The 24,860-nt window shown below is 36.5% G+C and overlaps 1 protein-coding gene across 1 annotated transcript in view; it reads right to left on the reverse strand.

The window, feature by feature from the left end:
* SKIV2L2 (superkiller viralicidic activity 2-like 2 (S. cerevisiae)) overlaps positions 1–24,860 on the reverse strand; it is a 91,594-nt gene that overhangs the window by 9,271 nt on the left and 57,463 nt on the right. Inside the window, exons 19-25 of the mRNA XM_010857155.1 lie at positions 20,445–20,573; positions 17,538–17,648; positions 16,284–16,472; positions 12,330–12,493; positions 9,643–9,748; positions 4,425–4,481; positions 1,117–1,279 (exon numbers count right to left, since the gene is read on the reverse strand). Of these exons, the coding sequence (XP_010855457.1) occupies positions 1,117–1,279; positions 4,425–4,481; positions 9,643–9,748; positions 12,330–12,493; positions 16,284–16,472; positions 17,538–17,648; positions 20,445–20,573 (919 nt within the window). The remainder of the gene's footprint in view (positions 1–1,116; positions 1,280–4,424; positions 4,482–9,642; positions 9,749–12,329; positions 12,494–16,283; positions 16,473–17,537; positions 17,649–20,444; positions 20,574–24,860) is intronic.

Here is a 24,860-nt window from a genome sequence, read left to right on the forward strand (position 1 = left end):
ATACTAATGACCATTTAATGGAAGTTTAGAAATAAACTTTAGGGAAAGGACTAAAACAGCACACAATTAATTTAAAAATGAAAGTGACGGTCACTCAGTCGTGTCTGACTCTTTGTGATCCCCTGGACTATACAGTCCGTGGAATTCTCCAGGCCAGAATACTGGAGTGAGTAGCTTTTCCCTTCTCCAGGCGATCTTCATATTTAAAACCTTAAAACCCATAAAATTCAATGCAGTAAAGTAAAGGCTCACAGCTGATTTTGTGATGTTTAATCTATGCATTACAAAAATCACTGATTCATAAACTCAGTAACCTATTAGTCAGTCTTCAATAATATTGGGTGAAAAGCATATAATTCAGGGTATGTTAAAAATAATTTATCTCAAAATAGATAGATAAGAAATAATAATATTTTAAGTATCTTACATTAATCACTATGAAGTCCAAGCTCATTTATTTTCATTTTTAAGAAAGTTCAATGTATACAGAATTTACCACTATATATATCTACATAAGCTAATATTTTTGCAATGATTATAGAATTTCTAAATATGGCTTTCTTTATATACTGTGCCTATTATTTGCTTCTTATAATTCACTTATAATTACTCCTTTTGTATTTCTTTTACCTTTACTTTTTCATTTAAAATTTTTCTTCAGTTAAATTAAGTACCTATTTGATTTTGTATGCAATGGACAGCATTTTCAGCTCTGCTATTATTTGGTGGAATTATATAGCAAGACATTAGGTTGTTGTTGTTTAGTCACTAAACCGAATCAGACTCTTTGGTTACCCCATGGACTGCATGCAGCCCGCCAGGCTCCTCTGTTCATGAAATTTCCCAGGCAACGATACTGGAGAAGGTTGCCATTTCCTTTTCCAGGGGATCTTCCCAGCCCAGGGATTGAACCTGCATCTCTTGCATTGCAAGAGGTCTCCTGCATTGCAGGCGGATTCTTTACCACTGAGCCACCAGGGAAACCCCTACATGGGCAGATTTCCTTTTATTATCCAAAATTAAAAATAATATAATATTCTTTTTGGTAAGTCAATGTCATTCTAAGTATATTTCTTATATCAGAAAGAAGTATATATATAGAACACTCAACCATACCTTCAAAGACATCCGTCATTTTGCAGATGTGGGCAAATGTGGCGCCGGTCGCCCAGGTGTACACTACATCCATCAAGTGAGGTTTAAATGAGCTTAGGTAAGTCTCCTCATCAATTTCCAATTTGGCCTCTGCTGAAACTTTTGCAATTCTTTTAGCACATTCCTTTGAAAAGAAAAGATATGCTTCAAATTTCTTACTTATGATCTCCCATATCACTTTCTTTTTACGCTTCCAAAGCCGGTATTCTACAAGTTTCCTTTTTCTTCCTTGGTAGTAATATGCCTACAATCTGGATGTTCTGCTTCTGAGTAGCCACACTGCCTGACCCATTGTTCAGTAATCAAACAGCAAAGCTTTCTCACTATATTAGAAAAAAACAAATCAAGAGTATGATTTTCACCCAGTAATACCTTTTGTACAATAACCAAAACTCTTCATTAAAACTATTCAAGAGTGACATTTAACTAATCTGTTTCATTAACAAAACAAAGACAACAGTAACAAAACAGCCTTGCTGCTAAGTGCTAAGTCGCTTCAGTCGTGTCCGACTCTGTGCGACCCTATGGACAGAAGCCCACCAGGCTCCTCCGTCCACAGGATTCTCTAGGCAAGAATCCTAACAAAACAGCCTTAGAGAAACAAAAATCCTATGGCAAAATGATGTTTTTCTACAACAAAGCTTTAAAAAAGGTACATTTTAAGATTTTCTTTTCCTGACAATAATAAGGTAGTCATTCTTTTCTCCTGGTAATTGAAAGGGTCAAAAACCCCCAGGCCTATGAAGACTTCACTAGTTCTGGAGTTTAAACTTCTTAGTAACATGAAAAAGTGCTAAATATTCCATTAAAGAGATCATTTTTATGATTCACTCTTCATTCCTCTATTGCACTGTCTTACAGTGGTAGACAAAATCATTCCTCCTAAGAAATAAAAAAAGATACCAATTCATTATTATGAACCAAGGGGGTCCCCAAACTCTGGGATCTAAGAGGTGGAGCTGATTAAAAACAACAGAAGTAAAGTGCACACTTTCTGCCATAAGGGTGGTATCATCTGCTTGATGAAAGTGAAAGAGGAGAGTGAAAAAGTTGGCTTAAAGCTCAACATTCAGAAAACGAAGATCATGGCATCTGGTCCCATTACTTCATGGCAAATAGATGGGGAAACAGTGGGAACAGTGTCAGACTTTATTTTGGGGGGCTCCAAAAATCACTGCAGATGGTAACCACAGCCATGAAATTAAAAGATGCTTCTTGGAAGAAAAGTTATGACCAACCTAGATAGCATATTGAAAAGCAGAGACATTACTTTGCCAACAAAGGTCCGTCTAGTCAAGGCTATGGTTTTTCCTGTAGTCATGTATGGATGCAAGAGTTGGACTGTGAAGAAGGCTGAGTGCTATAGAATTGATGCTTTTGAACTGTGGTGTTGGAGAAGACTCTTGAGAGTCCCTTGGACTGCAAGGAGATCCAACCAGTCCATTCTGAAGGAGATCAGCCCTGGGATTTCTTTGGAAGGAATGATGCTAAAGCTGAAACTCCAGTACTTTGGCCACCTCATGCGAAGAGTTGACTCATTGGAAAAGACTCTGATGCTGGGAGGGATTGGGGGCAGGAAGAGAAGGGGATGACAGAGGATGAGATGGCTGGATGGCATCACTGACTCAATGGATGTGAGTTTGAGTGAACTCCGGGAGATAGGGAGGCCTGGTGTGCTGCGATTCATGGGGTCGCAAAGAGTCGGACATGACTGAGCAACTGAACTGAACTGAAAGTGCACACTAAATGTAAAATTATCCCCAAACCATCTTCCCACCTCACTCTGATGGTGAAAAATTTGTCTTCCATAAAACTGGTCCCTGGTATCAAAAACATATGCCTTTGAGGATCCAGAGATAATCTTAAAACCTGATTTTAAAATTTATTATAAACGAGGATAGAAAAATGTAAAACAAATTGAACTAACTCTATCTATCAAGATGCCATTCTTAACATCAAGGAAAACAGTGCATGCACTGAATTGCTGATACAGTTTATCTATACTATACAATGGTAAATGTGTACTCAAAGCAACTCTATATAATTTATTATTTTGGTGAGGGAGATGGTTTCATTTTTAAAATAAAAATTACAAATGATGTTATCAAAATAGTATTAAGTGACAAAACTAACATCAAATGATATATTTAATTTGAAGGAAGCTGTCTCTGTGGAATGAAAAGTACTATGATTCAGTTCAGTTCAGTTCAGTTGCTCAGTCGTGTCCGACTCTTTGCGACCCCATGAATCGCAGCACGCCTGGCCTCCCTGTCAATCACCAATTCTAGGAGTCCACACAAACTCATGTCCATCAAGTCTGTAATGCCATCCAGCCATCTCATCCTCTGTCGTCCCCTTCTCCTCCTGCCCCCAATCCCTCCCAGCATCAGAGTCTTTTCCAATGAGTCAACTCGTCGCATGAGGTGGCCAAAGTACTGGAGTTTCAGCCTCAGCATCAGTCCTTCCAATGAACACCTAGGACTGATCTCCTTTAGGATGGACTGGTTGGACGTCCTTGCAGTCCAAGGGACTCTCAAGAGTCTTCTCTAATACCACAGTTCAAAAGCATCAATTCTTCGGCACTCAGCTTTCTTCACAGTCCAACTCGCACATCCATACATGACTACTGGAAAAACCATAGCCTTGACTAGATGGACCTTTGTTGACAAGGTAATGTCTCTGTTTTTCAATATGCTATCTAGGTTGGTCATAACTATCCTTCCAAGGAGTAAGCGTCTTTTAATTTCATGGCTGCAGTCACCATCTGGTTGATTTTGGAGCCCCAAAAAATAAAGTCTGACACTGTTTCCCCATCTATTTCCCAGGAACTGATGGGACCAGATGCCATGATCTTAGTTTTCTGAATGTTGAGCTTTAAGCCAACTTTTTCACTCTCCACTTTCACTTTCATCAAGAGGCTTTTTAGTTCCTCTTCACTTTCTGCCATAAGGGTGGTATCATCTGCATACCTAAGGTTATTGATATTTCTCCCGGCAATCTTGATTCCAGCTTTTGCTTCTTCCAGCCCAGCGTTTCTCATGATGTACTCTGCATATAAGTTAAATAAGCAGGGTGACAACATATAGCCTTGACATACTCCTTTTCCTATTTGGAACCAGTCTGTTGTTCCATGTCCAGTTCTAACTGTTGCTTCCTGACCTGCATATAGGTTTCTCAAGAGGCCGGTCAGGTGGTCTATGATTAGACTGTCACAAATGTTTATTTCACAATATACTATTCTTAAAATATGTAGTTCAAAAAAATCTTACCTGCATTTGACGAAGTGGTCCTGCTAACTGCTCTGTTAATTTGGGCATCTCACTAGACTATAAAAGAAAGGGAAGATTATATACAAAACTCAAGTTTAAAATGCATTATATACTATTTACTTTTACAAACAAAACAAAGCTTTTATGATTTCTATTCATTTCAAATGATAAGACCTCAGTCATCAGCATTTAAAGTTTCTAATTAACTTAATTATGTCAGCAAAATTATCACTCATGTCATCCTGAATTATACTATTCTTTTACATTTCAGAGGAAAATACTACACTCCTAAATTTTCAAAGTGTGCTAAATTAGCTATTTTTTGTGACCATAAATGGAACTGAAGGAGCAAATATTGTAAACATGCACAGTAGTTTAGTTACATCAACATTTATAAACTGTTATATCATATTTTGATTTTTTAAACAGTTTGACTTCTAGGCAACTTTTAACCTGTGAAAACTAAAAATCTTGTATAAACTACATTGGAAGTAATGCCTTCAATTTTAATCTTACCTAGGTATTTCTAACTCTCTAACCACTTTGAAAAGTGTTAGCTGCTTAGTCATGTCCTACTCTTTGCAACCCCAGGGACTGTAGCCTTGTAGCCCACCAGGCTACTCTGTCCATGGAATTCTCCAGGAAACAACACTGGAGTGGGTTGCCATTCCCTTCTTCAGGAGATTTTCCCAACCCAGGGACTGAACCCAGGTCTCCTGCACTGCAGGCAGATTCTTTACCCATCTGAGCCACTAGGGAAGCCTGTTTGAAGACAAAAATTTAAATGAGTTTCACTGTTCTTACTGTTCACTTTCTATTACTGCAAAGTCCATCAATATTTCAATTAGAAAAATTAAGAGTTTAAGGTCTATTACTAACCAATCAAATTAACATGGACAAGCTGCTTCAATTCTGTGTGTTGGTTTCTTAACACTCTGCTGCTAAGTCACTTCAGTCGTGTCTGACTCTATGTGACCCCATAGACGGCAGCCCATCAGGCTCCCCCGTCCCTGGGATTCTACAGGCAAGAACACTGGTGTAGGTTGCCATTTCCTTCTCCAATGCAGGAAAGTGAAAAGTAAAAGTGAAGTCGCTCAGTCGTGTCCAACTCTTAGCGACCCCATGGACTTCAGCCCACCAGGCTCCTCCGTCCATTGGATTTTCCAGGCAAGAGTACTGGAGTGGGGTGCCATTGCCTTCTCCATTCTTAACATTCTAAGGCACTCAAACCCTACAGACTTGTGATTAGTATAAAGATATTATTAGGTTGGTATAAAAGAAATTTCAGTTTTGCATTGTTGAATTATGCCACTTGATATTGGAATACTAGTCAAATGTGGTTCTGTTATACATCATTTTAATGCTCATTTCTTGCTTTATAAAGCTTTTTGCTAATGAATTATTACTTGCTGTTTATTTTATTTGTATTATAGACTATGGAAATGTTAGACAAAAAGCAAATTCAAGCAAATTTCTTATTCAAGTTCAAAAGGAGTGATAAAGCAGTGCAGACAACTCGCAACATCAACAATGCATTTCACCCAGGAACTGCTAATGAACATACAGTGCAGTGCTAGTTCAGGAAGTCTGGCAAAGACGACGAGAGCCCTGCAGATGAAGAGAGCAGCGACTGACCGTCAGAAGTGACGACAACCACCTGAGAGGACCACTGAAGCCGACCCTCTTCCACCTACACAAGAAGCTGCCCAAGAACTCAACAGTGACCATCCCACGCTCATGTGGCACTTGAAGGAAAGTGAAAGGGTGAATAAGCTCGATAAGTGGGTACCTCATGAGCTGATAGAAAATCAAAATATTCGTCATTTTGAGGTGTCATCTTCTCTTAGTCTACCCAACAACCATGTACCATTTCTCGACTGGATTGTGATGTGCAACGAAAAGTGGATTTTACACGACAGTCAGAGACAACTAGCTCACTGGGTGGATGTAGAAAAAGCTCTAAGGCACTTCCCAAACCCAAACTTGCTCCAAGAAAAGGGTCATGGTCACTGTTTGGTGGTCTGCTGTTCGTGTGATCCATGAGAGCTTTCTGAATCCTGGCGAAACCATTATATCTGGGAAGTATGCTCAGCAAGTCAATGAGATGTACCCAAAACTGCAATGCCTGCAGCAGGTACTGGTCAATGGAAAGGGCCCAATTCTTCTCCACAATCACGTTTGACTGCATGTTGCACAACCAACGCTTCAAAAGCTGAAAGAAGTTTGGCCTCACCTGCCATATTCACCTGACCTCTCACCAACTCACTACCACTTCTTCAAGCATCTCTACAACTTTTTGAAGGGAAAATGCTTCCACAACCAGCAAGATGCAAAAAATGCTTCCCATGAGTTCATCAAATCCCAAAGCATGGATTTCTATGCTACAGGAATAAACAAACTTATTTCTCATTGGCACAAATATGTTAATTGTAATGGTTCCTATTTTGGTTAATAAAGATGAACTTGAGCCTAGTTATAATGATTTAAAATTCAGGGTCCAAAACGGTAATTACTTTTGTACTAATCTAATATTAAGGAACAATTAATTTTGACAAAGGTAGACTTACTATACAAAAAATTATTGCCAGAAATGTATGTATATATGTGTGAGACAGGATTTAAAGTAATTATAGGTAAATTAAGTAAGAAACCAAACTACAGGCTAGTTGTAACAGATCTGCCTTTAAGCATCAGTATTTAATATAGGACTTGGTTTTGATTTGTATCAGGTATATATTATATAATAAATTATGAACCAGGTTCTGTGTTATTCCTATTAAAACAAAAAAATCATGATAAGTAATGAGAAAGCAAAATGGCCAGAATGAACTCAGTATCTCAGTTTAGTGAAAAGTACGCAAGACTGTAAATATCTTTGATATTGCATCCATCCCCTGGTCACCAGTTACTGCTCTCCTCTCTCCTGGTCATTATAAGCAGAAGGCACTGGTCATGATATAAGTAAGTTAAGTGTCTGTCACTTTACCAACACGTTCCCACCAGGTACATGCAGTTTGCTCCGTCTCTCCTTTAGGTCTTGATTCAAATTTTACTCTATCAGTGAGGCTTTTTCTAATCACGTTATTTAAAATAGTAAATGCAGCCCCCCCAAATGATTTCTATTTGCCTCCTTTGCTTCACTTTTCTCCAAACCCCTCATCCTTCTGACATAATATGTCTGTTCTTGATTTCTTTATCTTCATTGACTAGCATACACGAAAGTATCATGAAAGCAAAAAATTCTGTTGTCTCTCTCGGGTCTTGGTCTCTGCAGTGCATGCAGTGGGTGATTAATAAGCATCTGAAAGACACTTGTTATTTACATTATAAAGACTGTGTAATTCTATATTACTTCTAATGATATAAAAATAAGGGCACAGTTTTAGAAATAACGCATTTTAAAATAGAAATTATCAGCATTGATAACCAATATCTTACTATATTTACCTTCTTCTCTGGCTAGAAAATACTTTTAAAAGTATCAACGACATTCCGTGTTACTTTCAACACAATGATCCATTTTGCTGTTGACGGCACCACGGGAAGCATGATGACAGCACATACAGCAGAGTGTGGCTTCACTGAACAAATCTTTACCACACACAGTGACATCCTGCCCCAAGATTTAAAAACTATGGTTTGGTGAAGCCCAACTCCTGTGAAGAGGTAACACACTTGGCCTCTCAAAAGACAGGATTTTTGTTGTGCCAAATGAAAAACAAAAAACACAACAGAGTATAAGAAATTAGCCAGAAGACAAAGTCTGCCATGGCAGAAGATCATCAACCCCCAAACAATCTGTAAACCTTAGATCTGTTCAAAGAAAATCTGACAAACGTTCTTAACAATTATCTCAGAAATTAATGTAGTAAGATTTTGAACCTAAGGAAAACAGCCTAACATAATATTTCATAAAGAAATGCATTCCTCACAGGCAGATTAAATTACTTCATAAGTGCACAGCATTCTTAGGAGAGCATAAATCATTTTTCAATTAGTGTCCTACTTGTTGTCATTGCCACTATAGTAGTAATGCTAATCCGCAATCAGAGAGCTTAAAGAAACGTGCCCACACCTGTTTCAAGAAGTTATGTAACTGATCTGATTAATAAGGAAATAGTTACTGGATAAATAGATCAATGGCAGAATTGCAAAAACAAATTTGTCTTACACAATTTACTTTTTAAAAAATTTAAATATATGATAAAATTTTAAATATATGATAAAAGGTCATCTAAAAATTTACATAACATTATTTTTAGAAGGCGAATGTCCTTGTCTTAATCTTACTTCATCAATTTTATACACAATGAATAAAATCTTGAATTTGAAATGTGAAACATGTATTTTACTCTTTTAAACAAACACTGGCTTTTGAATTAAAGTAAGGGGCTTCTGGAGAATCCCAGGGACGGAGGAGCCTGGTAGGCTACAGTCCATGGGATCGCAAAGAGTTGGACACGACTGAGCGACTTCACTTCACTGACTTCACTTCAAGGGGCTTCCCAGGTGATGCAGTGGTAAAGATTCTACCTGCCGATGCAGGAGACGCAGGTTTGATCCCTGGGGTTGAGAAGATCCTCTGAAGTAGGAAATGGCAACCCAGTCCAGTATTCCTGCCTGGAAAATTCCATGGACAGAGGAGCCTGGTGGGCTACAGTCCACTGGGTTGTAAAGAATCAGATGCGACTGAGCACAATGGATGATTAGTGTTCTCATGGTCCACCTAGCACTTCATTTTTATTTCTTAAAAGTTGTTGAAAGTCAACTAACTTGAAAGTCTACTCACTTGAAAAGATTATTGATGAGAATCTTATGGCCATTACCTCAAATCTTGCCTATGAAATCAAAGATTTCAGCTGTTACTATCGATATAATCAGCTGCCTCATAGTTACTCTCCAAAACTGAGAAGAGGCGTATTAATTCAGTCTCACTCTCTTCATTTTCACTAGTTTGCCTAATTTTCATTTTTTCTTCTAGGACTGTCTGACTAACACAGACCTTCAAATAATGCACTGGGTTATGGAACAAGTTTATAACTTAGAATCTGACTAATAATGATTGTCTATAAATAAAATTCTAGTTTATTCTTTTCTGATAATATAACTATTAATATGAAAATATGAAAGTCATTTTATAATTTAAAAATCCATAATATTAAAATTAAACTATAAAATGCAAATTAATAAATAAGATGTGCTAAATACATAAACTCACATTCTCTTGAAACACAAAGCAGCTCAGTAGTGCTGTTGCTTGCTCTGCAGATAGGTCATTGAAAAGGCCATTAAACATCATCTCAGTTAGAAGGAGCTCATCAGCACTGTACCACCACAAAAAAAAAAGAAACTCCAAATATCAGAATACAAAAACACATATATATAGCCACACATCCTTAAGGTACAGTTTTAAATTAAGACTTGTCTAACTGAGGAAATGGCAGGTCTTCATATTTATGAATAAATCAATAGTAAATGTGAAATGGGTGTCTCATATAAAGAGCTCATCCTAGCAAACACCAAAACAGATATTCATGTAAATAAATAATGTTTTCTTGACTCTCAAAATACCATAAAAATTAGCCATTAGCATTTATTACCTAGGTTTAAGGACCTTTTACATTGTTTGTAGCTCAATTAAATTTGAATTATTTTTTACAAATAACTTTAAAAAATAGAAAATGAAAAACAACGTTATTAGAAATCTTAATTAGAATGTATCCATAGCAGACACACATTTTGCAAACTTCCTAAGATTTCTAAAAGTCACAAACCATCTAGCTTTACGGTAATAACTAATCAAAAACAAAAGTCAAAAGCTAAATATGGGTTCCTAATGATAAACAGAGTTAAGTTCCTAACAGAAAAAACAAAAGGACAAAAATACAAATAAGACTACTTCTATAGTCTAATGTGGGAGAGGCAGATGGGAAAGATAATAAGCACATGACAGCAATTTAGTAGAGGTTTGTATAGGCAATTATGCAAAAAAAAAAAAAAGTTGAGACTAAAATCAATCTGAAGAAACTCAAAGCAAGTTTCAGAAGATCCTGAAAAAAACATGTAAGAATGGGGAGTGATGGAAAGGTCATGCTAAATGAAAGAAACATGTGTGGGATGTGGCAACAGAAGGGATACACAGGAAAGGGCAAGAATATACTCAATTATGGAATTTATTTTAAAAGCAACAGAGAATCATTGACAGACTTTTACCGAAGAATGACATGCTAGGATTTATGCTTTGGAAAGAAAATTCTGAAAGCAAGAGAATAAAGGATGGGTTGCAGAAACTTATAAAAGGGATGCACTTCAGTTACTGGGAACAGTTAAAACAGCACAGAGATAGGAGAAAACAATCATGAAGATGTGCAAAGAGAGTAGGAAGGGTGAGAAGGAATCTAGGACAACTCCTCAGCTTTTGCCTGCAGTGATTTTATTCTCCAAGACAGATCAGAAGGAGAGGCAAAGCAGGGGGAAAGTAATGTGCTTTGATATGTGATATTTTTATCTTTATCTCTCTAAATATTCTTTCTTCCAAGACTAAATCTAGCTGCAGATACCCGAGAAATAAATCAATTATTTAATAATATATTAAATTTATATTAATAATTTAAAATAAAATTAAATTGATATCAATTTAATAATTCAATTATTGAGTACTATATAACATCACAAAGAAATAATTCCAATAACATTAATCTTGGCATTTAAATAAGCAGATCGATGTTATAGTCTAAATTTAATCTTGCATAAATTATTAACTTTATACTGCCTAGGTTTCTTTAATTACAAAGCAGGAAAGCTTAATTTTATCAAGGTTAAAGGAAAGCTATTCAATACAAGCGTGTGGGCCAAATCTAACACGAAGTGTTTTATATTTAGCTTGCATAGGAACCTAAAAACATAATTCTGAAATATTTTGTGAACATTTAAAAATCAAGAGATTTCACCAAAAAAAAAAAAAGAAAGAAAGAAACTAGATATCTGACTTTTCTAACTTAGACTCTGATATCACATTATTTTTTAATAACTAATTGGGGTTGGGTAGTTGCTGCCTCCTTTTGGTGGCCTACAACTGTTCTGTTTACCACAGAATCTTGGCCCCTGCAGACATCTGAAGTCGTATCTGAACTAGATGATCCACAAGAACGATATGAGTAAGTCTTCATCAGGTATGTCCAAAAGCATTTACAAACGCTTGTAATTTTCTGACCCCATACATTAGGGCCTTGGTGAGTACATAAAAACTATTTTGAGATGTCTTTTATGGACTCACAGAGAATAACTGACTATGGCAAAATATCTTCAAAATGATGGCAGTCACAAGGGATCCTGAGCCAGAACCATCCTATGGGCCACTCTTAGAATTTCTGACCCACAGAAACAATCAGAGAGAATGAAATGACTTCTGCTTTAAGTCATTTAGCTTTAAGGTCATTTGTAATGTGGTAGAAGATTACCAAAATAAACAGCTGATATCTAATATACAAAAGATTATATCTGATTTTAAGCTGTGGCATATAATATGCTACGTTAGCCCAAAACTTTACATAAAAGAGGACAATGATTTTAGTTTCAAGGTGGGAAACTGTTAGTAACTACAAAAAAATTAAAATAAAAATTCATGTGTAAACTAAGACTACAGTTACATAAAAATTCCACAGTGCTGTAAAATAAAGAAAAAGGAAAGATGAAGATACTAATGGTTTCTGCATTAATTAGTAAGATCCAAGATTTTTATTCTCCCTAATTTCTCAACTTCATGGCCAAAACCTGTATTTTAATGTGAAAAGTAACAAACAAACTTTATTATTTTTAAAAGTTCTTTTTCCAAAAGATTAACAGCCCTCTTTTAAAATCAGTATTCTACTTTAGAATCAGTTTTCTAGAACAACCAGGTATTACCTGCTTATCTCACAAGCTACTCGTCCTTTCATCTCTATGACATCAGAAGATGTAGCAAATCCCAACCTCCTTAAAACACGTTTGCGACATTTGAGCTCATCCATTTGTAGGACAGTTCTTGCTTTCTTTAGTTCTCGCTTTGCGGATTTAATGTCTATTGCAATCTAAGGCATACAAAAGTAAAAAGAAGTTCAATGATAAAGTAAACAGAATAAAAACTACAGTTACTCATGAAATGAATCAAAAAATATTATATTGGGGGAGGGGTGGAGAGGAACATAGCAGTTTCTTACTATTCCAGGATATTATACAAGAAGAATGATGTTATCTGAGGTAGCAATCAAATCAGCTCCAACTTTTCATCCTTATGGAATTAGGGGCAACTCAATTTCTTTTAAGCCCTCAAATTGCATAAAAATCTGCCTAAAAGCTGGAAAAGGATTTAGCAAAGAAAATAAGTCTTTATTCTGTAGACAGAGATGAAAGCTTAAAAGGAAAATGTTATTTTGAGGTCATATTTTAGATTAAATGTGTTTTAAAATTCCATTAATCTGTAGATTAATGGAATTAATAATATATATAGATATTATAGGAGAAGGAAATGGCAACCCACTCCAGTGTTCTTGCCTGGAGAATCCCAGGGACGGGGGAGCCTGGTGGGCTGCCGTCTATGGGGTTGCACAGAGTCAGACACAACTGAAGTGACTTAGCAGCAGCAGCATAGATGTTATATATCCATCAACTGTGACAGAGATGACAGTACAAAGCAAGAAAACACTGGGATCCTAAAGTGGAGGCTTGAAGTTCAGAAAAACATTGATAGAAGGTTTAGGAACTGAGAAGCTGAAATTCAGACTCGTATTTTGCAGATGCTTTATTAAGCTTCAACTGAGGAGAAGTTAAAGGCAACGACGGTGGTCAGTAATTGACATTTATTGACAGCTAACTATGAATCCTGATTCTTCAAGTGCTTTACATTATTTCATTTAATTCTTATAGCAGACATAAACGTGCATTTTACAAATGAGAAAACTGAGGCAGAGAGAGATTACCAAGTAAACTGGTCAAGATCACAGAGAGAGAGTAATAAAAGATGGGATTCAAACCCAAGCTTGGGATTGATGGGATTTGGACTCCAGAATTTAAACTCTTAGCAACTGTTTACATTGCTATGAACTGACATGTCCCAGTGCTAGGAGGATAAGAAGGAATGCTTTATACGTTACCTAACATGCTACCTCTATGCCGCCTGGCATGTTTATTAGGCCTATCAGAAAAAAAAATTATCTTCTGAAGTTTCTTTAATTGAAGATGTGCCTATGTTATTAGCATAGAAGACTGTTCTAAATACCCAGAGGCATACAAAGCTTACAGGTTGGTAGAAGAGAGTCTACTATTTAAGATTTTTACCTCAGTAATTTTTATACTGATTACATGTTGAAATGTATTCTGGATATACTGAGTTAAATAAAAAAATCTCATTAAAATTAATTTCACCTGTTTTTCATTTTTTAAAAAAAGTGTGTACTAAAGACTTTTATGTGAGAAGCTTGTATTATATACGGCATGATGCTGTTCTAGATCTTTTTCTACATACCTTCAAAGAACACAGAATAGATTATCCATGTCTGTAAATACATGAATACACAGGTACAGCAGTTTTCCCCACAAAAGTGTGATCAGCTTCCTTTCCCACTTAATACAATCAGGATTTCTTTTCCAAAAAGTACATATACAGTTACCTCATTCTTTTTAAGGGTCATTTTGATACCCACTGTGTGGATATTCATAATTCATGTATCTAACTTTCTACTGATGAACACAGAGGTGGTTTATATTCACTTGCTTTTTCAAACAACGATACAAGAACATCCTCATATTGCCTCACTTTGTAGAAAGCTGGGTCAGAGGGTAGGAGGACTTAAAATGTTGACAGTTGAGCAGTCAGATTCTGAAGGGCTTCCTAGGCAGGGCTAAGGAATGTTAAGTTTATCTTGCACTCTCTAGAACGTCATAAAATTGTTAACTCTTCATAGTTTTCTTGCAGTATAAGTAAGGGGGAACAGGAGAGATACCTACTATAATCTCACAACAAGCTGTGGTTTTCCTTTCAGTCTTTTCTGGTGTATGACACTACTCAGCAAAAGTAAAAACACAGCCCACATCAGTTTCAGGTCTTACTTCTAGAGCTTAATGCTCCCGCATAAGCACTTTTTGCATGTACTGCAGTCTTTATAACAAGTTCATTTAGCCAGACTTTTAGCCAGACACTAGGGCCTTTTTGTTATATTTGAGTAGCTCAGATAATCCCTTTCTCTGGGGCTTCAAGTCACGTTATCCACAGATACTCTTCAGTTATCACTCAACCAAACTCAGGTCTCTTTGTTCTTGTGTTGAAACTATTAAAGTTGATTCTCTGGTGTAGGGAGTAACAGGACGCAGGGAGGGACCTGCAAGGTCCTGGTGAGAGATGGGCAGGCCAGGATCATACTAGCACACTCTGAGCATGCTCAAGCTTTTAATGTCTCAGTTTCCTCATTTTGAGAAGAAACCTTCAGGGTGGGCCACAGCATAGTATGTATGCTACATGTTCACTGAGAACATACTTGCTGTGCCCAACACAGCACAGGCCACATCATGTTAATTCACAAAAAGCTAGGAAGGGGCAGTGCTGTTAAAACTATGAGCTGAATACATTACTTTATTAGGCAAAGAAGTTTCTACTCACATTATTTATTGAATAAATACCAGGCATCTACTTCATAAAAACAGATCATTATGAGAGATATGAAAGAGTATAAGTAAGCTAAAATGAAACACCTGAGCCTAAGGAGCTTAAAATCTAGTTTGTGAGACAGAAAGACAAACACAGGAAGAGTGGCATGTGATAAAAGCTGAAAAAGCACAAAAGCAAAGAGTGATAAACTTCAAGGAGAAAATGCTATTTGGATATACAAGAGATTCTAGTTGAAGAGAAGTGGATAGTGGAAAGAAATGTGTTCACTTCAACAAGCTTTTTCCAAATTCATTATTCAGAATGGCTTATAAGAATGCTTTAACTGGTTGGAGAACACAGCTAGTTACTCTAAAAAGGTGAACTACTACTTTATAGCACTAGACCAGCTATAATTAAAAATGCAGACAATAACAAATGTTGGGGAGGATGTGGAGAAACTGGACTTTACTGCTGCTGAGAACATAAATGGTGCAGCACTTTGGAACACAGTTTGGCAGTTTCTCAAAAAGTTAAACACAGAGCTCCTCTAGGACCCAGCAATTCAACCCAATTCCATCTAAGGGAAATGGAAACATATGTCCACACAAAAACTGTACACAAATGTTCATAGCACTATTATTCATAGCAGCCAAGAAATGGAAAAACTCCAAATGCTCATCAGCTGATGAATGGTAAACAGAATGTGGTATAACACATATATAAGGCAATATTTTTCAGCTATAAAAAGGAATAAAATACAAATTCATGCTACAATATGGATGAATCTTGAAGACGTTAACTAAGAAGGCAAACACAGAGGCCACATATTTTATTATTTACATGAAAGCTCCACAACAGGCAAATCCATAAGGCAAAAATGAGATCTGCAGCTGCCAGGGACTGGAGGGTAGGGAAATGGGGAGTGACTGCTAATAGGGATGAGGTTTCTTTTGTGGGTAATGAGAATGTTCCGCAGTTAGATAGTGGTTATAGTTGCAGACCATACTGTGAATACACTAACAACCACTAAATGGTATGCTTTAAAGGGATGAATGTTATGCTATTTGAATGATATCTCAATTAAAGTGATCAACTTTTTTTTGCTAGTAAGAATTGATAGCTAGACATCCTCCTGCTTTAGCTGATGAAACCAATAGAAAAATAAAATGAAAAAATATATATACTCTCTCATATAGTGAAATACATAGAATTCTATGATAAAAATGTTTCTGCCATACCTGTGCTTTTTTTTCACAAAGTGTATACACAGTTTCCAAATTTGGATCATTGTGAAGAGGATGAGAATACATTCGATGCTCAAAGGCCTCTACTTTCTGGATAACTTTTTTCAGTCCTTGATCCTGAATGCCCATGTCATCAATAGGGTCTAACAAGGGAACACCATCAGGAAAACGTTTCTGAACTTCCTGAAACAAAATATTTAAAATTCATTTTTCACCTCACAGATAATATTAGTTAAGACTAAGCTAAATCAGTATTTCCTTTTATGTTTTTCCTATGCACAATACTTCTAATATTTAGAGTTTAGTTAAGTTCTGGATGTGGCACAACTTATTGATAAAACCCATTCCTGTACATTTACTGCTATAACTTCCTGCCATTATAAAGAATCCTGAATTGAACATTTCAAGTGTAAATTTTTTTCAATTTTCTGATTACTTCTTTGGGCTGATTCTTAGGGAGCGTGGTACTGAGTCGAAAGACTTAAAAAGACAAACTTTTTAAGGGATCCAGATCCTCATTGCTACATTTTTTTTCCCTAACATGATTTAACTATTAAATATAATGAACATGTGAATTCAGAGAAGAGAGAGGTTATTACAGTCTGATATCCCATTGGAAGACTTTCAGGGTCTTAAGATAGGCCTTAAACGTAAGATAGGATTTGGTCAGTTAGAAATTTTAAAAAAAGGTTACCCACAAAACTTTTTGTAAAATTGTTAAGAGAATTATTCATTTTAAGAAGCCCACATATGGACCACAGCTTAAAAATTCCTACTCTACACGAAAAGCATCCAGTTTTCTCAGATTTTAGTATATGGCCTTTGCTACATAGTAAATGCTCTTCAAATATTTATTTACTAACCAACTAATAATTTTCCATAAGACTATTTTATCCATGTATTAATCAAAAGTCCAGGCACATGATTTTATATATAAAAACTTTTAACACACTCTATAGTTACTTTCATTCATAACCAGTAAAGAAAATGTATTTAACATACAGCAGTGGTCACGTTCTACTTTGTGAGCCCTCCTTTAGACTCACTTGTTGGTAGATTCAAAGAGAGGGCAATCTACATGTAGATCTGCTGCCACTATGTTTCTTAAAAATAACTGCCACTATTGGCAGTGTTTATAGTTTTTCTGAAAGAAAGCAATATATTTAAAAGCATATCAATTTCCTTGTTATACAATCTATATATATTTACATACAATTTATATTTAATTTATAAAATTAATGTGTATACCTGTATTGATTTTAGAACACTCTGTCTATTGTCCAGTGGTCGAAGGTCTTTAGGGATGTAAAGTCTAACACTGCTGATAGCAGACAGGAGATGCACCAAAACTGGAACAACCTACCAACAGAAAAGTTACATACATATAACAATTAACACTGCACATTTTCAAATTCTGCCATTTCTTAAATATACTTTGAATCCTTATAAGAAAACTGCATTTACATTATGTGGCAGGTATAATAAGTGGATAGTAACCACTGTGGAAGCTTATACCTTAATAGAAACTATTATTTTGTTTTAAATATATTTATTTATTTGGCTGCACCAGCTGTTAGTCACAGCATGTAGGATCCAGTTTCCTGACCAGGCATCAAACACGGGCCCCCTGCACTGGAAGCCCAGAGTCCCAGCCACGGGACTATCAGGGAAGTCCCTAGAACTATATTTAAGACGTAAAAACAAATTCAAAGCTTTAAGAAACAGGCTAACAAATGGTACATAAAAATAAGTGATTCCCTCAACAGAATCCGTACTTCATTCATTTTTGCATTCTCAGTAATTGGTGCTTTTTTAATATCTAAAGTACTACAGCACTCCAAATGAAGAGAAAACTATTTAAGTGTAGATGGCCATGAAACATTCATGGAATCTCTGGATGGGCCAGAATGACTCTGTTAGACATAATCTTGAAAACCAACTATTTTCAAATCTTCCTCCATGCATTCTCCTGACAAGAATACCCTTCCCTCATCATCACACTGAAGCTGGCAAAGCAACAGTGATAAAAGTAATTTTTAGAATACACTGTTGAAAGTGTTAACCTCTACTAATCAACTACTATCCAAAGCTAGCTATATTCTAAGGCATCTTATTTTTTCTGGAAAAATAAATTCAAGATTTATTTCACAGGCAAAAGAAATAGCCACTTTACAAAGTCTTACACAAATGCTGATGAAAAGTTAAATTTGGCATTACATACACTTAAAATTAGAGAAGGGAAAGCTAACTATGGAAATCCCATTTCCTCCTCATATTTCATGTAAAGGAAATAGATTCAAACCAACCCTAAATAGTGCTACACAATCACTGTAGTTGAGAGATGAGATTTCCTTACAAACTGCCTATGGCATTATTTGCCTATATCCAGGAGTCCTACTGAAAATAATAATTTACAAAAGCAAATAATATTATATATGTATTCCACTTCTTAAGGTATACTTTTCCTTCCTCTTTCATTCTATGCCTCTGTCATTCAACCACATCAGACAGAAAAACTAGGAGTTATTTTTAAAGAGGGCTATTCTGTGCTCTGCACATGCTGCTTCCTATCTTGGAATGCAGATGTATCTTTAAAAAGTTCTAACATTCCTAAAAATTTGCCTAAATTTCATTACTTCTTTTATAAGCTTACAACATGCACACACCTTCGATAAGTCACCTCTTTGAGCACAAAATGCTCCCTCCGTATCTCTAAACCCCTTAAAGTCAGAGACTACGTGTACTGATGCAATTCATGCTTACGCGTGTCCACCTTAATTTCCTTAGTAAGACATGCTAAAGTAAACTGAATAGAAAATGTTTTTTCAGCAGAGGAAAGACACTCAGTTTGCCCAGGGTTCAGTGAAGGCTTTCCTGTAGGGATTGTCAACTGAACTGAATGAAATCGTATTATTAAGAGCTGCAAAGTTTCTCGTTATCTTTAAGTAAAACAGGTACACATGCGCATGCTTAATAAAATCTGGGCCTAGAACACAGTAGACAGCAAACAGTTTTCACCTAAAATACTAACTCCAATGAATTACTCAACAGATCATTTTCTTAGAAAGAGTCTAAGCTTTGAATGTAAAAGGGAGCCATGAATTATTATCAGTGTATGCCAGGAGAGAAGGAGAATGTTGGGATGTACGCCATATATTTGCCATTCCAAGTTGCAGCAATTTAAAAGATTCCTTTGGCTACAATGAATATATGCTAGATTGGGAGAATTTTAGCCTAATTTTAGGCAAGCAGTCAATTGATAAATGTTAGGGAAAACTAAATCATATAAGTTTCAATGGTGGTGGAATTCTAGAGAACAAATAAGAGTAAGGAACAAAGACAAAACCTAGCTGGTATTCAAAATTATAGATAACACTAGGCTTTTAAATGATTATTTTGAAATGTTTAACAGTATAGTCTTTCTAATACTGTCAACTCTGAGTCTCACATTCATTTCATCAATCCAAAGCAGCAGACTATGATGCTGCAGTGGCCAATTTTACTTTCCACAAACCAATGCCTATTATGACAAGTATCATTACAATGACCTTTCTTCAAAGACCTAGCCAATGTACCACGTACTTAAAGCAATGTTTAAAAATAACAAAATTTCAGTGTATTGGTCTACAAAAAGATACTTGAAAAGTCCTCAATTAGGTTTACTTACAATTACTCTATATTATTTATTTTAAAATAAAATAGGAGACATTCAATATGGGTTTCTAATGTGGCAAACTGAATGCTTTGCACTTAATTAAAAGGACATGTAAATTAAATTATTTTAAGGAAACTTAGAACTTATTTTCAAAAGACTGGCTATTTTCAGTCATTATTTTCATAGGAATGCAAAAAAAAAAAAAAAAGAGTATGGATGGAATAAAGTGTAAAATGAAACAATCACAAATTAATGATAAACATCTTTTTAGCCCAGGTAAATTCCAGCTTCATTATTAAATTCTCTTTATCCTTCACTATGTCACTAATTATCCTGCCATAATTTGATAAAGGGATTAATCATCCTACTGGTTTTTAGATGGCTTTAAGAAACCTTGAAAACTTCCAATTTAGAAATCATGAGAGTGTTTATTCTAATCACATTCAGGAAATCCAGTGATTATAAATATCTGAAATCTAGAAATGAAGTAAAGTACAAACCTGCATCTCTCCTTTCTCATCAGGTTTAGCTGGCTTTGCAGCCTCAGTAGCTGAATTTTTCAAGCTCTCTTTGCTACAGCGCAGAAGTACTTCTACTACATATAACGGATCCAGTTCACCAGAATTAGGCTAGAAAAAAAAACGGGATAAAAGTTTATTAATTTTCAAAAACTGGCACACAATTACAAGTTCCATGTGTACAGTAATTATGTTCTTGCATTTAGCACTATGACTGGCATATAAACAATGTTTCCTTCATGAAATGAAGCCTGTCTCTTTTCATTCTTCAACATGCTCCACTGCATGAGAAAACAGAGGAATTACCTGATATGAATTTAAATATATGATTACTGTCACCTGATATGCCATTGTTAAGTTTCTAATGATATAATAATAAGCTTATTATTATAATTCAATTTATGAGGCTGCTGCTACTAAGTCACTTCAGTCGTGTCCGACTCCCCATCCCTGGGATTCTCCAGGCAAGAACACTGGAGCGGGTTGCCATTCCTTCTCCAATGCATGAAAGTGAAAAGTGAAAGTGAAGTCGCTCAGTCGTGTCCGACCCTCAGCAACCCCATGGACTGCAGCCTTCCAGGCTCCTCCGCCCATGGGATTTTCTAGGCAAGAGTACTGGAGTGGGTGCCATTGCCTTCTCCGCAATTTATGCTAGAATTAGAAAATGAAACCAAAAGAATGATCAGTATCAGAAAATAAATATGTATCTTCAAATAATTCTAATTAAACAAGATGAAAAATACAATGAAAGTAGATTATTTTAGTTTTTGATTCAATATTTGAATAATCTCTTTTGTATAAAATTAGGTAAATAGAGAAGTTATTTTTTTCATTGAAGTACAGTTTATAGCTTCCCTGGTACCTCAGATGGTAAAGAATCCACCTGCAATGCAGGAAACCTAGGTTCGATCCCTGGGTTGGGAAGATCCCCTGGAGAAGGGAATGGCTACCTACTCCAGTATTCTTATCTAGAGAATTCCATGGACAGATGTGCCTGGCAGGCTACAGTGCATGGGGTTGCAAGGAGTCAGACACGACTGAGCAACTTTCACTTTCACAGTTTACAACATTTACAAAGCTGTATTCATTTCTGCTAAACAATTCAGTTATACATACAGTGCACTCTTTTTATATTCTTTTCCATCATGGTTTACCACAAGATACTGAATATAGTTCCCTGTGCCATATAGTAGGACCTTGTTGTTTATCCATTCTATATTAATAGCTTGCACCTGCTAATCCCAAACTGCCATTCCATCCCTCCTCTACCTCTCTCCCTCTTGGCAACTACAAGTCTGGTCTCTATTTCTGTGAGTCTGTATCTGTTTTAGATAGATTAACTTGGGTCCTTTATTAGATTCCACATATAAATGATATCATGTTTGTCTCTCTCTTTTTGACTCATTAGTATGATAATCTCTAGTTCCATTCATGCTACTGTGAAGGGCATTATTTCATTCTTTTTATGGCTGAACAGTATTCCATAGTATACATGTATCACATCTTCTCTATTCATTTATTTGTTGATGGAAATTTAGACTGTTTCTAAGTCTTGGCTATTGTGAATAATGAACACAGGGGTGCATGTATCTTTTGGAATTATAGCTTTGTCCAGATATATAACGGGAGTCAGATTGCTGGATCATATGGCAACTTCGGTATTCAGTATTCTTGGGCTTTCCTGGTGGCTCAGATGGTAAAGAGTCCGCCTCCAATGTGGGAGACCTTGATTCAATCCCTGGGTTGGAAAGATCCACTGGAGAGAGGCATGGCAACTCACTCCAGCACTCTTGCCTAGAGAATCCCCATGGAGAGAGGAGCCTGGCGGGCTCCCATGTGTCCATGGGGTCACAAAGAGGTGGACACAACTGAGCGACTAAGCACAGCACAACATGGCAACTCTGCTTTTAGTTTTTGATGAACCTCCATGCCGCCTTCCACAGGGGCTGCACAAATTTACATTCCCACCAAAAATACAGGTAGCTTCCCCACAAGGGGTAGTTACTTTGATTGAGAGGGGAACAGGGAAAGAAGTGATTACTCAATCTCCTCCTATCCCTCCTGCACAGACTTATGCAAAAATTGTCAAGAAATATCCATTAATTCATGCCTACAACCTATTTCTGTACTAACCTATGAATTTGCCTAAGAACAGTAAAATATATCTCCAAAACAAATCAAAAGTATAATCATAATCAATTAAACCTGAGCACAAATTTCTTCAAAGAAAGCATAAACCGTTTTCCAATTCAAAAGGGAAACTAGTTTTGTCTCAGCATGTTTTTTTTCCCAAATATGATTATTTTTAAAGGAGTTTTAAAACAATTTTCAGTGTAGTATAGATACAAAGCAAAGACAGGGTATGCTGAGCTACCAAAACCACTTACAACATTACAGAGATATTCCCAAGTACGAGTATGGAAAATCATTCCAAGCCTCCTTTTTTGCAGCATTAAATGAAAACTTGCTGTTACATTTATTTCCTAAGATGATAAAGCTTTTCTCAGCAAACGTTTTCTGTCTGATAAAGATAGATTTATAATATCATCCTTCACGTAAGAGAAATATACTTTTGATAATCAAGATTGTAGAATGTAAAGAAACAACACAAAGTATTGATGATACATTTTTATCTCCTTAAAATGCTTTAAAGTATTTTCTTCTGAAGTATGCATTTTCTCTCTGCGGACAAAGAACGTCATGTCACCAGCCAAATGAGAAAACGAAGAACGGTGCATCCATTACCGACTGCAGCCACCCCTGATGGTGGATCCTGAGGGGAACTCAGGATTAAGACAAAACAGGCTGTCAGCCAGCAACCTATCAGCCTCTGCAGCCACCCCACCCCAATGGTTCACTCTGAGGGGATTCAGGACAGAGAAAAACAGGACAGTTAAGGTGCATATCAAAGGAACAATATGAATAAGCCCAGACTCTTGCATCTTCCCAAACACAGAGAAGTGTTAAATTCATTAACTGAAGGTGTCTGGTTTTCTTTAATTAACAGCAGTAGCTCTGACTAATTAGTTTTCATTTACAAAAACTTTCTATGTATCTGACTCCACCCTTCCCTCTTCAAAACAATCCCTCAAAGCTATCTGAGGTCGTTTCTTTGCCTTAAGTCCTCTGTAAGTCTGCCATATTAAACATAATTCTCAACTTTCAGGGTATGCATGTTTTTTCCTGATGGCAGTTTTGGTGACCAACAAACAGACTTGGAGTAAAGGACTTCTCTCCTGTCTGAATTTCATGAAGAACCAGAGTCTTGGTACTAGCAGAGGTCAACTGGGTCTGTCTCCCTTCTTGGAGTCAAGATATTTGGTAATAAATTCCTCTTTGGAGGAGTAGGTTATGTTTGAAACTCAGCTGAACGATACTGGGAAGATTTTTACTCACTTTAGACACTGAGTGGGTTACCCTCAATTGAAAGACACTAAGAAGACTTTGCTCAGTTAAAAGACACTAAGACTGGACTGGTTAATGTTGTGGAAGACGGGCTTGCTGTTTTCCTTGAACTGACTCAGTTCAGTTCAGTTGCTCAGTTGTGTCCAACTTTTTGCAACCACATGGACTGCAGCACGTGAGGCCTCCCTGTCCATCACCAACTCCCGGAGTTTACTCAAACTCATGTCCATTGAGTCGGTGATGCCATCCAACCATCTCATCCTATGTCATCCCCTTCTCCCTCCTTAGTCTTTCCCAGCATCAGGGTCTTCTCAAATGAGTGAACTCTTCGCATCAGATGGCCAAAGTATTAGAGTTTCAGCTTCAACACCAGTCCTTCCAATGAACATCCAGGACTAATCTCGTTTAGAATGGACTGGTTGGATCTCCTTGTTGTCCAGGAGACTCTCAAGAGTCTTCTCTAACACTACAGTTCAAAAACATCAATTCTTCAGCACTCAGCTTTCTTTATAGTCTAACTCTCATATCCCTACATGACAACTGGAAAAACCACAGCCTTGACTAGACAAACCTTTGTTGGCAAAGTAACGTCTCTGCTTTTTAATATGCTGTCTAGGTTGGTCATAACTTTTCTTCCAAGGAGTGTTTTAATTTCATGGCTCCAGTCACCATTGGCAGTAATTTTGGAGCCCAAGAAAATAAAGTCTGCCACTGTTTCTCCATCTATTTGCCATGAAGTGATGAATCGGATGCCATGAACTTTGTTTTCTGAAAGTTGAGCTTTAAGTCCACTTTTTCATTCTCTTTCATTTTCATCAAGAGGCTCTTTAGTTCTTCTTCACTTTCTGCCATAAGGGTGGTGTCATCTGCATATCTGAGATTATTGGTATTTCTCCCAGCAATCTTGATTCTAGCTTGTGCTTCATCCAGCCCAGCGTTTCTCATGATGTACTCTGCATATAAGTTAAATAAGCAGGATGACAATATACAGCC

Source organism: Bison bison, unplaced genomic scaffold (genome assembly GCF_000754665.1).
Source record: "Bison bison bison isolate TAMUID 2011002044 unplaced genomic scaffold, Bison_UMD1.0 scf7180017864378, whole genome shotgun sequence".
NCBI classification, from domain to species: Eukaryota; Metazoa; Chordata; class Mammalia; order Artiodactyla; family Bovidae; genus Bison; species Bison bison.